General features: G+C 44.4%; 1 protein-coding gene across 2 annotated transcripts in view; it reads left to right on the top strand.

The window, feature by feature from the left end:
* The first annotated feature begins 3,359 nt into the window (after positions 1 to 3,359).
* The window catches only part of CUNH10orf67 (chromosome unknown C10orf67 homolog), a 157,705-nt gene continuing 147,136 nt past the window's right edge, over positions 3,360 to 13,928 (top strand). The window contains exon 1 of one of the 2 annotated variants that reach the window (XM_032163492.2): positions 3,360 to 3,588. In XM_032163492.2, coding sequence (XP_032019383.1) covers positions 3,380 to 3,588 — 209 coding nt within the window. In that variant the 5' untranslated portion in view covers positions 3,360 to 3,379. The remainder of the gene's footprint in view (positions 3,589 to 13,928) is intronic. The other variant, XM_058432271.1, reaches the window with a different exon arrangement.

Genomic DNA, 13,928 nt, shown 5'->3' with positions numbered 1-13,928 from the left:
CAGGCTACAATATGATGGCACGAACACAGCTCACTCTATCCTGACTTCCCAAGCTCAGGTGATCCCCCTGCTGCACTCTCTTGGGTAGCTGGGACTCTAGGTTCTTGGCTAATTAAAAAAAAAATTTTTCTTTTTGTTTTTGGCAGAGATGGGGTCTCCCAATGTTGCCCAGTCTAATCTTGAACTCCTGAGCTCAAGCAATCCTCACCTTGACTGGGATTACAGGCCCAACCCACCCCTGCCATTTTCTTCATGTTCACTACTATTTCTTTCTCTCTTTTTAATTTTTTGTAGAGACAGAGTCTCAATGTTGCGCAAGCTGGCCTCTAGCTTCTGGGCTCCGCCCACCTCGGCCTTCCAAAGTGCTGGGATTATAGGCATGAGCCACATGCAAGCCTACTCTCTTTTAAACAATGATGATCTAAACTTAGCTCCAAATAGAGAAAATCTTTTACTCCAGTGCTCAAGGACATTTGGCAGCAAGGATTCAAATTCCACATCCACAGTTGCGCCTGCCCCAAACCCCCTACCGGGCTTGTCATCTTGGTTTTCAGCTTTAGTCGGGTGACAAATGCTTATTGATAGACTTTCACAGAGTGGATATGCTGTCTCACTGCAGCAAAATTTGACATTAAAATGATCTAGTCTCAGGAGTTTTTCCATAAAGGATTTAGTAGCATAATATTGTCCTGGCTAAGAGCCTTACTATGTCCTTCCCAAGACTTTATTTAAGAAGTCTGGTTATGGATGAAGCATGACATAAAACAAGTTTACATAACAGAGCCTCTACCACATAATCATATATTATAGCTGGTGATAAAAGAAAAATAAGCACTTCACATGTGATGACTCTCTAGAAAGAATTTAAATTACAAACCTAAACTGAAACCTCTTGGCTCTTATTAGACTACAGAACTGATACTATCCAATTGGAATATATAAATTACTATGTTTAGAGTCAGCACTTGACTCTTAATCAAATCCTCATGCTACTTAATCTGAGGTGTTATCACTTTTAATAACTGGTAGGCGATATTTTTATATAAATACATATTCTATTTATACATGTGATATGTCTGAGAAGCACTTTAAATTTTAAAATTGTGCCTGAAGTCCTATTAACTGAACAAGTAAAAACAATTTTAGCTTATGAAATGTTCAATTTTTTAAAATTGAAATTTTTTTTTTTTTTTTTGAGACAGAGTCTCACTCTGTTGCCCAGGCTGGAGTGCAGTGGTGCAATCTCGGCTCACTGCAACCTCTGCCTCCTCAGGTGATTCTCACGCCTCAGTCTCCCAAGTAGCTGGGATTACAGGCGTGCATTACCATGCACAGGTAATTTTTGTATTTTTGGTAGAGACAGGGTTTCACCATGTTAACCAGGCTGGTCTTAAACTCCTGACCTCAAGTGATCTGCCTGCCTCCGCCTCCCAAAGTGTTGGGATTACAGGCATGAGCCACCGAACCCAGCCAAAACATTGACATCTTTAAACAATGTTTTCCCTAGTAGTGGTTTAGGAAGAAGGAATAGAGTCCTTCAAAGGCCTAGTTGGTATTTCTCTGGCAGTTGCCTCATGCATGTGCTGCGTGTTTTTCTGCTTTATAGATTACCCCAACTCTTCTTTGAGAAACATTCATTATCCAGTTTTTACTTGTGAGAAAACAGAGACTCTGAAATGTTGACTTACTTGCCCAAAATTCTAAATCGAGTAAGTTTCAAAGCCTATATATATTTAATGTTTACTGCAGAGTTCATGAGCTTTCCACTAAAGCCACCAATGAATTTAGCATGTGATAAAAGAGGCCTGGATTTAATATGACAAATGTTTTGACCACACCAACGCCAGTTACTATAGGTGAGAATCTGATCTGAAATAAACAATTTTATAAGCCAGAACACCTGTGAGATAAAATACAGGTAACTGACAAGAGGAGAAGTATTATGTAGTTAACGGTTTCAAAAACAGTCATCATCATAGTGTCTCTTAGACACTGAAATCTGAAACTCCTTGATATGCTATATTAAGGTTTCAAACAAAGATGTTTTGTTCAATGCATGTTTTTGTGGGATGGCGTAACTATGCAGGCTATATCAGTCAACAAATGCTGTACAGAGCTGACCAATGACTCATGAAATCTTCTGTGCGATCTCTCTCCTCAGTTTCAAACAATTCATTTATAATTGCACTAGCAAAATAGCCAACGGCTTGTCACATTCTTTACACTGTCTTGGCCCAGCTCTAAACAGATAGGTTTTTAAATTTTAGCTTAAAATTTTAATCTTTATTTTAAAACATGTATATGCATTGTGGTAAAATATCATTTAGGAAAAAGAAAAGTTATTGTAGATATATAAATTTCTTTCTTTTAAAATACCTTTTGATTATATAATAAACATTTCCCAAATAAAGTCTGAAGTTAGAATTTGTAATTAAAAACCTCCAAAGAGTAAAAGTAACTCTTTTTCTTTTCTCTCTTCATCTCCCCCCCAAAAAATAAGCCTTCACAGAAGATGATTTTGGCATTGGTTATGTTTTATTGGCATTTGGGGCTTTTTATCTTTGTCTTTAAACATAACAGTAGTGATAATGCTACAGTGCTTTTCTTTTCCTATTTTGAGCTTCTAAATCCAGCTAAGTTCTTTTCACTTTTAAGACAGAGAAGAGGCCGGACTCTGTGGCTCACGCCTGTTATCTAGCACTTTGGGAGGCCGAGGCGGGCAGATTGCCTGAGCTCAGGAGTTAGACCAGCCTGGGCAACGCGGTGAAACCCCGTCTCCACTAAAAATACAAACAATTAGCCGGGCTTGGTGCTGTGTGCCTGTAGTCCCAGCTACTCGGCAGGCTGAAGCAGGAGAATTGCTTGAACGCGGGAGGCGGAGGTTGCAGTGAGCCGAGATAGCGCCACTGCACTTCAGCCTGGGCGACAGAGCGAGACTCCAGCTCCAAATAATAATAATAATAATAATAATAGAGAAGAAAAAACTTATTTTTCTGTAGATAATATATTGAAATGCAGATGTAGTATAGACAGTTCTAAACCAGACAATGATATTTTAAAAAGAAATTTAGCCAGTTGTTTACAGAAAAACAATGGCAATGACATACTGATATTAGAATAGGTGTCTCCTATTAGTTGACAATGAGTGATACATAATTTAAAACTAAGGATGACAACAGTTTCACTATAAGCTCTTATTATTGTAGAAACCTGGTAAAATTGAATTCCACACTAGATGGTATAGTTTAAGACTTAACGCCTCATATTCTGACCTCATTAAATAGAAATCTGTTTAATCTCTGCAACGAAATATTTTGTCCAGGAACGCCTACGTTTGTGGCAGGTGGAGACAGCTTATTAGGCAGCCTGCTCTCCTCTTATGATGGCCTTGGTCCGGAATCGCAGGGCTCATTATGTCATGAGCATAGTTATTAGATGGGTTCACTGCTTTTCCTCCTCCTTGAGGGGGACCTTTGGCACACGCTGGGAGGCCATGAAAGCCAAGGCCACCGAGCTGCGGGTCTGCTGCGCGCGTAGGAAGCGAGAAGCTCGGGAATCCAAGCCCCCGCAAATGCGCGGGTCCACGAGGTAGGCTGAGCTCCGCGCCTGGGTAGAGGAGGAAGCGAGCAGGATCCAGGGGCATGGCGGGAGGCTGAAGGGTTATTTACAGGGGTGCAGCTTTCCTCTGGGGTATCGCAGCGGCCGCCAGGCTGTGGGCGCCTTGTGGGGAAGCCTTGAGGCAGGCGGGACAGTGACAGCGCAGCGGGGTGGCTCGGGAGCCCGCCCCGCCTCCTCCTCCCCCCTCTCCACTCCCCTCCTCCTGCGCGTGCTCCCTCCTCATCCTCCGTTCCATCTCTTCCCCCTTCCCTCACTCCTTCCCCCTCTTCCTTCCCTCCACACCTTCTCTCCTTCCTTTCCCTCTCCCCTTCCCCTCCCCCTCCCCCTCCTCGTCCCCCACCCTATCCTCTTGCCACCCTTCTCCCTATCCTCCTCCTCCCCATCTCCTTCCCCCATCCCCTCCCTCTTTCCTCCCTTCTCCTCCCCACCCCGTTCCCCACCCCCCTCCACCCGCGCCCCTCCCTTGCCCCCGCCCACGGATTCCCGCGCTTCCCCGGTTCCCTGGGAGTCTCCATGGCAACGGACGCCGGGTTCCGGATTCCGACTCCCGCGAGCGAGCGGCTCCGCGGGAGGCGCACGTCCCGAGCTTCGATGGCGAACTGGGGCGACTCGCCTGAGACAGAGGAGTGCCGGAAGATCATGGAGGGCCTCGAGGCCTCTATTGAACAGTTCCAGTTCAACCCCAGGTGACCGGCAGGAGAGGCAGCCCCCACCGGCCCGCCCCGGAGCCCTCGCGCCCCGGCCCTAGCTCAACGCCTTTCCAGGCCCCTTGATCCAGCCGCTGGGCTTCAGTTTTTTGTTTGTTTTTCGAGGGGATCACTGTCCGAAAAGAGCTGCCGTTTTCACTTCTTCAAGTGTATAGCTGGACACTAAGAGCACGGACTCTGGAGCCAGACTGCCCGGATTCCAGAATCTTGGCGACCCTCTCACAGGGGCCGTGAGTTAGGCGACTGACTGCTCTGTGCCTCAGTTTTCTCAGCGGGAAATAATCGTTCATGAATGATGAAGAGTAATGCCTGCTTCATAGATCATAGTGAATATTAAATGAGCTAATCTAGGACATAGTACCCGTCTTAGTCCCCTCGGGCTGCTGTAACAAAACAACATAGGCTGGGTGGCTTATAAGCAACAGGAATTTGTTTCTCCCAGTTCTGGAGGCTGAGAAGCCCACTGGCAGATTCCGGGTCTGATGAGGCTCCCTTCTGCACAGACAGTACCTACTGGCTGTGTCTTCACATGGTGCAATGAGCAAGGGCGTTTTCCCCCACATCCCCCACACCCGCTCCCACCCTGCTTTTAGAAGGGCACTAATCCCATTTATAGGGCTCTACTTTCATGACCTAGTCACCTCCAAAGTCCACACCTGCTAATATCGTCATCTTGGGGGTTAGGATTTCAATATGAATTTTCAGGAGACACAAACACTCAGACCATAGCAGAATCATAGAAGTGTTTGCTGATGTCATTATTTCCTATTCCTTGATCCTTGTTTAAAACCCCTCCCTTTCATAATCCTTTGCCCCCTGTGTTCTAGCTTTGTTGTTTATTTGGATAATGTAGAGCTGATGTTCCTGGGAAAATGCAAATTTCTTTCTAAAAACCATTTCAAATCAGTAGGTAGCCAGAATTAGCTTAGCTGCTATGGGAGAACTTACCATTGTATAAGGCAGGGGCCTCATGGTGCCAGGTGGGCTGGCTTAGGGGCAAGCCCCTCACACAGATGCAGCTCCAGGGTGAGAAGAAGGGACCACAGGTGTCCTAGCCCAGCAGTGGGACTGACCCAGTGAGGCAGTGCTCCTGGGCTCGGCTTCCCCAGCTTCACTGTATTCAATGGGTACATTTGTTAAAATGGGTCAGGGTGCACAGGACCTGGTCTAGTGGTGACTGTGAATAGCATTTATTAGAGGCAGCACGTGGTAAACACCAGAGGTACACAGCGTCTACCCTGTTCTAGTGTTTGCTGATAGGAATGGTGTCCTGCCCTGGACTCCTTGGCATTCCATGGTGGGGTAGCTCCCCAAAAAAAAATGCACCTGCCGGGCTCAAGGACAGACCGATGTTGCCAGGTGCTCACTGACTGAACAAAAGAACCACTGATGCCCATATTCATTCCTCTTTGCCCAAAGTACTAGGGCGACTGAGCCGGTGCCTGGGTGTGAATGAGAGAGGCTCAGGTGCTGAACGTGGTCTACAAAGCAGACGAAAGCCCAGCCTTTGTGGAGTTTGCATCCTAGTCAGGAACTGATGATGAACTAGATAAACAAGTAAACTATATAATAAGTTAGATAGTGGTTAGTGATAAGGAAGAAACCGAACATGGGGAGGGAGAAGAGGAAAGTGAGTGTGTGTGTGTGTGTGTGTGTGTGTGTGTGTGTGTGTGTGGCAAGTGGGGAGGGAGGTGTGATTTAATTTGTTTGTTTGTTTGTTTGTTTGAGTCAGGGTCTCACTCTGTCACCCAGGCTGGAGTGTAGTGGCACGACCATGGCTCAGTGCAGCCTTGAACTGGAGTCAAGCGATCCCTCCACCTCAGCCTCCTGAGTAGCTGAGACGACAAGCACACCCCAGCCTGCCTGGCTAATTTTTTTTTAATATGGGGTCTTGCTGTGTTGCCCAGGCTGGTCCCAAACTCCTGGGCTCAAGCAGTCCTCCAGCCTCGGCCTCCCAAAGTGCTGGGATTACAGGCATGAGCCACCATGCCCGGCCTGGATTGCAGATTTTAGAAACGGTGATCAGGGAAGCCTTCACTGAGAAAATGACATTGGGGTGAAGACTTGCAGGCTTGAGGGGGGAGCCCTAAGGATCTATCAGGCTACCGAGTGTTCCAGGCAGAGAGAACACTGGGTAGAAAGACGGTGCCTGGATGTCCTAGGAGCAGCAAGGAGGCCAGTGTGGCTGGAGCAGAGAGGGAGAATAGTGGAGGTGAAGTCAGAGGGAAGGGGGTCGGTGCCTGTGGCGAGGGACTTTAGACTACCGTAAGGACTTCAGCTTTTACTGTGAGATGGGAAGCCATGAGGGGATTGGGAAAGAGGAGTGACATGATTTGATTTATCCTTCAATGGGATTACTCTGACTGCTGTTTTTATAATAGACTATAGTGAGGACGAGGGCAGAAACAAGGAAACAGGAGACTATTACAATATTCCTCGTGGAAGATGACTGTGGGATAGCAGTGGTTGGAGGTCCGGAGAGACCTTGATGAACAGGTAGAATGGAATTGCTAGTAACCCAGATGGGGAAGATAATGAGATGAACAGGTCCGAAGGGAACATTATAAGCTTACTTCTGGTCACGATATGTCAGCGGTGACTATTAGATATCCATTTAGGCTGTTAAGTAGGTAGTTGATTAGATGAGTCTGAAGTTAAGAGGAGAGGTTCAGCTCAGCTATATCAGTCTGGAAATAATTAGCACAAAGATGGTGTCTTAAGCTGAGAGCCTTGGTGACATCAGCCAGGAAGTGACTGTAGTTAGAGAAGTTTATGAGCCATGGGGCACATCAAAGTTCTGTGTTCTTTGAAGAGGAATAAAAGGAAGCAATATTCTTATTTAGCACTGAGAAATATGCCACAGTGAAAGTTTAGCACACCTAATGCTGTCTTCATTGACTGATTTATTAATAAGCATTTGTAGGATGGACAATTCTAGGATTCAGTGAGAAGAGTCATTGCATTTTATTAATACATATTCATAGGTCTGTTTTCCAAAATAAACTAGGACGTTAATTTTGTATGTAATTTATTTTAAAAAAACATAATTATCTTCCCCAAATTCTGTTTTATGCATAACCACCAACTTATTATTCAGAAATAGAATTGCTGAGACTATAAATAAAGACTGTGTAGGAACCACTTAGCTAATTTGTTGTGATGTGGGTTTCCATTCTAGGCAGCAGGGTTGTTAACTAAAATTAGAGACATTTGGAATTTGAAGGGACACTGAAGAATAAATCTTCCTCATTCAGTTAGATTCTGAATGAGCTGGATCTTTTTGAGTCAGTCACATAAAGAGTTAGGACTGGTGAAACCGGAGAGTCATGGGCTTATCCTCATCAGGGATTTAGAAGAAGAATCTGTCATTTCCAACTGCCCCTCTGTCGCCCAGGCTGCAGTGCAGCGTTACGGTCACAGCTCAATGCAGCCTCTGACCCCTGAGCTCAAGGGATCCTCTCACTTCAGCCTCCTGACTAGGTGGAGCCACAGGTGTGTGACACCATGCCCAGCTAATTTTTTTTGTGTGTGTGTGTGTGTTTTTGTAGAGACGGGGCTTCACCACGTTACCCAGGCTGGTCTCAAACTCCTAAGCTCAAGCAGTCTGCCCGCCTTAGCTTCCCAAAGTGCTGGCGTGAGCCACTGCACCCAGCCTGGACCTGATTTTAAAATATCATATTGTATTATTGTAATATTATGGCACCAGAAAGAATACCTGAAAACATAATTTCAAGTTTCTAAGTCATATCCTGAAAAAAATTGGTAAAAACTATTCACACTCCATAAACCACCCATGATAGGTCCTTTGCTTAAAATGGGAAGGAACAGAAGAACATACGTGTTCATGCTTAATGAAAAATGTGGCTGAATAGTAGAAAGGAGCCGCTTAGCACTGGGTAGGGTAAAGGATTGCATTTCTAGACTGGAAAAGTGAATCACTGAGATCTGTTAAAGGTACAGCAGTGTAGACTATACAGAAAGAGTTAGTTCCCATGGCTGTTTATATTTACTATATTGATGTAGCACTCAGGGTCCAGACAGGAGGCAGAAACCTCCCTGCTAATTTGAACAGGGACTATTTCCTGTTCTCTGTTAAATAGTAAGAAGGATTTTTAACTAGTAAAAGGCAGTAAGGTGGTAAAAGAAGACTCTAGGCAATACACTGATAGCAAACACAGAAAGCAGCTATGACCTCCAGGTCTGAGGAAGAGGAAACAGGGCAGGAACTAAGGAGTTAGAAGACCCGCCTTCAAAGGCTGAGATTAGGAATGATACCTCTTTGGAGAAGACATGGTGGGAGAGAAACTTGCCAGAGGGTGTGACAACTGCTGGTCTGCAGGGATGGCTTGCCCAGTGGCTGCGAAACTTGCTGAAAGGTATAGACAGGTCAAAGTTCCTTACCTAGCTGCGAGATCCAAATCTTCATTCCTGGAAGTCCTGACTTTTAAAAGTTCTGCCTTTTTTTTTTCTGCCTTTTTTCCATTAATCTTTACTACTGGGCACGGAAACACTAAGAGGCACCCCAAAGAATCCTCTGGGTTCCAGACAGAGTTCTCCTTGACTCCACTGTTCACCAGCAACCCAACTGCCCCTTGGTATTCAGAATCAATCACTTCAGCCAGTAGTGACCCCCTTTTCTGCCTTTGTTTCAGCAGCATAAGGATCACAAAGTGACCAGTCATCAGTGTCATCTAATTCAATAGAATTTCTGTTATGTTTTCTGGTGGAAACATTCTTCCCTTGTGAACTAAGACTTCCAAACCAGCAGATCCTAAAGTTGCAGAGACAGGAAACTATAATTTTGGGTGTGAGTTATTAGGCATAAGAGTGAGAGGTGCCTCTTCATTCTTGGACCTATGACTGTAGGAGAGATAGCACCATATACTGTTTCAAAGCATATACTGCATCCTGTGAGACAGAAGCGCATTCTTTCATGGATTTGCTTCTCCCAAATATTGCTGGCAGTACAGGTGTGTGCCACCATGCCCAGCTAATTTTATTTTATTTTTTGATTGGTTTTTTCTTTTTTTGTAGAGACAGGGTGTCACTATGTTGCCCAGGCCGTTCCTGAACTCTTGGGCTCAAGCGATCTTCCCGCCTCGGCCTCCCAAAGTGCTGGGATTGCAGGCATGAACCACTGTGCCTGGCCTTAAATGAATCTTCAATAAGCTATTTGACCTTTCTATTAGGCCAGCCACTTCTGGATGATGGGTTATATGATAAGATCACTGAATTCCATGGGCATGAATCCATTGCTGCCTGTCTTTTGCTGTGAAATGAGTTCCTTGATGGGAAGTGATGCTGTGAGAATACCATGACGATGGATAAGATGTTCTGTAAATTCATGCTTGGTGGTTCTGGCCAGTGCAGTATAGTCAGGGAATGCAAATCCATATCCAAAATAAATGTGTGTTCCGGTGAGGATGATGGAAGACGTTCAGTGCTATCAACCTGTCGCTAGGTGGCTGGCTATTCCCTCTGGTTCATGCTGCCATATTGGGAGCTCAGTATTGATCTCCGCTGTTGACTAGTTAGGCACTCAGAACCTGTGGTAGCCAGGCCAGCCTTGGTAAGGGGAAAAACCACGTTGTTGAACTCCATCCCCGACACCATGGCCATTTTGTTCAAGGGCCATCAAGCAAGCAGAGGTGGCTACAAAAGGAAACTGAATGATATCCACAGAGTGTGTCATTTTGCCTAATTATTTAACTACTTTCTCTGCAGTGGATTCCCTTGGGTGGGCATTCAGATGCCGCACAAACACCTTTACAGTCTGTGCCCATTTTCAAAGGCTCATCCACAGAACTCTTCCCAGACGTTCTTGACACCCATCTCTCAATCTGTTCCTTCCAAGTTCCTGACCATCCTGCTAACTCTTTAGCAGCTGCCCATAAATTAATATCAATATGTAATTCTGGCCATCCCTCATCCAGAAAAAGTAGACAACCAAATATACTGCTTTCAGTTTATTCAGTGAGAGGATTTTCCTTCATGATTGTCATTCAGGGTCACTTCTGAGTGTGGCTGTGAGACTGCAGGTAACTACCAGCTGGTGAGGAACCCATCTGTGAATCAGGCTTGAGGTTTTTTCCCTCAGTCACCTGGTCATCAAGAACCTCTCGGGTTGGGTTCTCAGGGCTTCAACTTTAGTAGGCATGGTTCAATTTTTCCCCCGATTAACTTTGACCTTGTTGAGTTGGTGCCTACCAAGGTCCTCTATTTTAAATTTACCATTCTTTTCTTTGTAATAAATTACTATTTTCTAGGTATTACAATTTCCTTTTTTCTAAAACTTATTCTAACCAGCCATGGTCACCAATGATGACTCCTCTCTTTTATTTTTATTTTTATTCTTTGAGGCAGGGTCTCACTCTGTCGTCCAAGCTGAAGTGCAGTGACACAATCCAAGCTCATTGCAGCCTTAACCTTCCAGGCTCGGCTGATCTTCCCACCTCAGCCTCCCAAGTACCTGGGACTACAGGTGTGTGCCACCACATCTGGCTAATTTTTGTATTTTTTGTAGAGACAAGGTCTCGCCATGTTGGCCAGGCTGGTCTCTAACTCCTAAGCTCAAGTGACCCACCCACCTCAGCCTCCTAAAGTGCTGGGGTTACAGGTGTGAGCCACTGCACCCAGCCTGATGACTCCTATCTTAATGTCACCTTTATGATGGCTGCCACATGGTAATTCTCTGCTTTTTTTCTATTTTTTTCTACATTTATTAGAGCTTCCCATTCTCATGTATTTGTTCATTCATTCATTCATATCAGTATGGATTGATGGATTTCTATTTTATTCAATGGGTTATAATCTGATGCTTTCATTATTTATTTTGATGCTTAAATTGTCTTATATATGGCCAGTGGGTGTTTCTTCAATCTAGTTTCTTCATCATTTTTATATTTTGCCATCATCTTTTGAGCATTTCTTCACTTTATGGCAAACAAAATGTTCCAGGCTCGTTTTATACTTTTGCTTTTATATAATTTTATATACTTTTATTTCAGTCTTGGAATGAGCCATTTTTTCAAGGAGACTTCATTTCTTTTAGTGGAGGATGGTTTTTAGAAACCAACATCTAGGGCCAGGCGCAGTGGCTCATACCTGTAATCCCAGCACTTTGGGAGGCTGAGGCAGGTGGATCACTGAGGCCAGGAGTTTGAGACCAGCCTGGCCAACATGGGAAGACTTCATCTCTACTAAAAATACAAAATTAGTCAGGTGTGATGGTCCACCCCTGTAATCCCAGCTACTTCGGAGACTGAGGCGTGAGAATCACTTGAACCCAGGAGGCGGAGATTGCAGTGAGCTGAGATCACACCACTGCACTCCAGCCTGGGTGACAAAGCAAGACTCTGTCTCAAAAAATATATTGAAAAAAAAGGAGAAGAAAGAAAAGAAACCAACATCTGAGTGTTAGATGTGCTCATCACTACTGGGGTGCCATTCTTCTAGGCCCTCTCATTGGACAGAACTAGAAACAGATATGTATAAATATATGCACATACATATATGTTCACATATATATGTGCACACATGTATGTACCTACAATGATTTATATATCTATGTATCTATATTTATAAAAGCATGCATTCATACCAATTCTTCGCATTCCATTCCATTCCATTGTCTCAGAGAACTTTCTAGTCTACTCTTTCCCTATGTTTGTAAATATCTTTCCTAGAACTGAAAAACTTGACTTCTGTCATTTTGAGAACGTTTACTTACTCATTCAATGTATCCAGTCTCCCACTATTGCAGTCCTCTCCTCTGTCTGCCACCTCTGTGCTGCTGCCCCTGTTCCCCCAACTGACTCACATTCTTAGCCACCAGGCTTGCTATTCTTCTATGCATGACTCCCAGTTTTTTTTATGGCCCCATGTCATTGACCACCATGTTGATTCCTTCACCCTGAGAAGGGAAGAGAATGGAAGGCAAAAGAAGGTAGAAAAGAAAGTGGTTACATATGATTTTGATAGGTACAACTGTGGGGAGACTTAATCCTAGGCCGAGGGTACTGTTAAGGTACAGATGTATTTGGGGGAACATTTAACTAGCAGATATGTGACACATGAGTAAGTTACATGGAGTGTATGTAATGAGCAATGAGGCTCGCCACTACCTCAGTATAGCATATTTTTATTTACTTGTTTACTGTAATTAGTATATGGGAAGTTGAAAATTTTGTGGGATTAACTGAAGATCTTTATTTTGAATATCAAGGAGTTTTCACGTTAAATGGCCTTTTTTAGTTGATATTGCTCTGCTTTAATAGTTTTTTCCAAATATGATGAAAAAACTATGACATTTCAAAACATCAGAGTGACAGTAGAAACAACCACCACTGCAGTACTAATAATGAGTAACATTTCTTGAGGGCTTACTGTTGTATCAAGGTTCATTCAAGGTACTTCTCAGTATTAACACACTAAATTCTCACAGTAAGTCTATGAAATGGGGACTATTATTTTCCATAAGAGGAAACTAAGGCACAGAAAAGTTTAGTAATTTATCTAACGTCACATAGCTAGAGTACCAGTCAGGATGCTTTCAGCTACAGTTGACAGAAACTGCCAACAACTGGTGCACTTACTCTATGACATTACAGGAAGACTGGAGGTATGACAGGTTTCAGAGCTAATTGAGTCAATGGCCGAGCAAAGTCATCAGTCAAATTTATTTCCATCTTTTTTTTTTTTTTTTTTTTGAGACAGAATCTTGCCCTGCCACCCAGGCTGGAGTGCGGTGGTGCGATCTCGGCTCACTGCAGCCTCTGCCTCCCAGGTTCAAGCGATTCTTGACCCTCAGCCTCCCGAGTAGCTGGGATTACAGGCATGTGCCACCACGCCCAGCTAATTTTGTATTTTTAGTCGAGACAGGGTTTCGCCATATTGGCCAGGCTGATCTCAGACTTCTGACCTCAAGTGCTCCTCGTGCCTCGGCCTCCCAAAGTGCTGGGATTATAGGCATGAGCCACTGCACCCAACCTATTTCCATCTTTTTTGAAAGCTCATCATCTATGCCCTGGCTGGCCCCCCTTGTGGTCACCTAGTGACTGTGCCAGTTCTTGGCATTACTTCCACCCTTGGCAATGTCCAGAGTCAAAGAAGAAATCGCTCCTCTGGTGCCCCCTTTGTAGGAGTCTAAAAAGCTTTCTTACTAGCCCCCAACAGACCCTTCCTAATGTCTCCCTCTTCAGAGCTGGGTTCTACACCCATCCCTGGACATCCACTGCCAAGGAGAGTGGGATAACTGTGATGGGCTTAGCCCAGCTTGGAGTTACACTTGGCACTGTGGATATGGTCAACTTCATCTGAGTTCTGTGGGAGACAAATCTGAGGTTTGGCCAGCATGCAAGAAAAGGGGAGTTGCTATGGGGTGCCCCACATGGGGGTATGCTCTCCTCAGCAGAAGAGGTGGGATAGAAGCACAGACATTCTGCCTTTGGCACCTACACTGAGAAGTCTGATAATTCTACTTGGGCTTTTGTGGTTCTCTTATTTTAGCTGACATTTTTGAAACAGTTGTGGTAAGTTTGATCAAATTGACAGAGTACATCCAGAAAATTGCCTTCTTAATGCTGTTTGAGATGCCTGTCCTTA

This window comes from Hylobates moloch, unplaced genomic scaffold, assembly GCF_009828535.3.
Source record: "Hylobates moloch isolate HMO894 unplaced genomic scaffold, HMol_V3 SCAFFOLD_2, whole genome shotgun sequence".
Taxonomy (NCBI): Eukaryota; Metazoa; Chordata; class Mammalia; order Primates; family Hylobatidae; genus Hylobates; species Hylobates moloch.
This window is presented reverse-complemented; position numbering and strand designations above follow the sequence as displayed.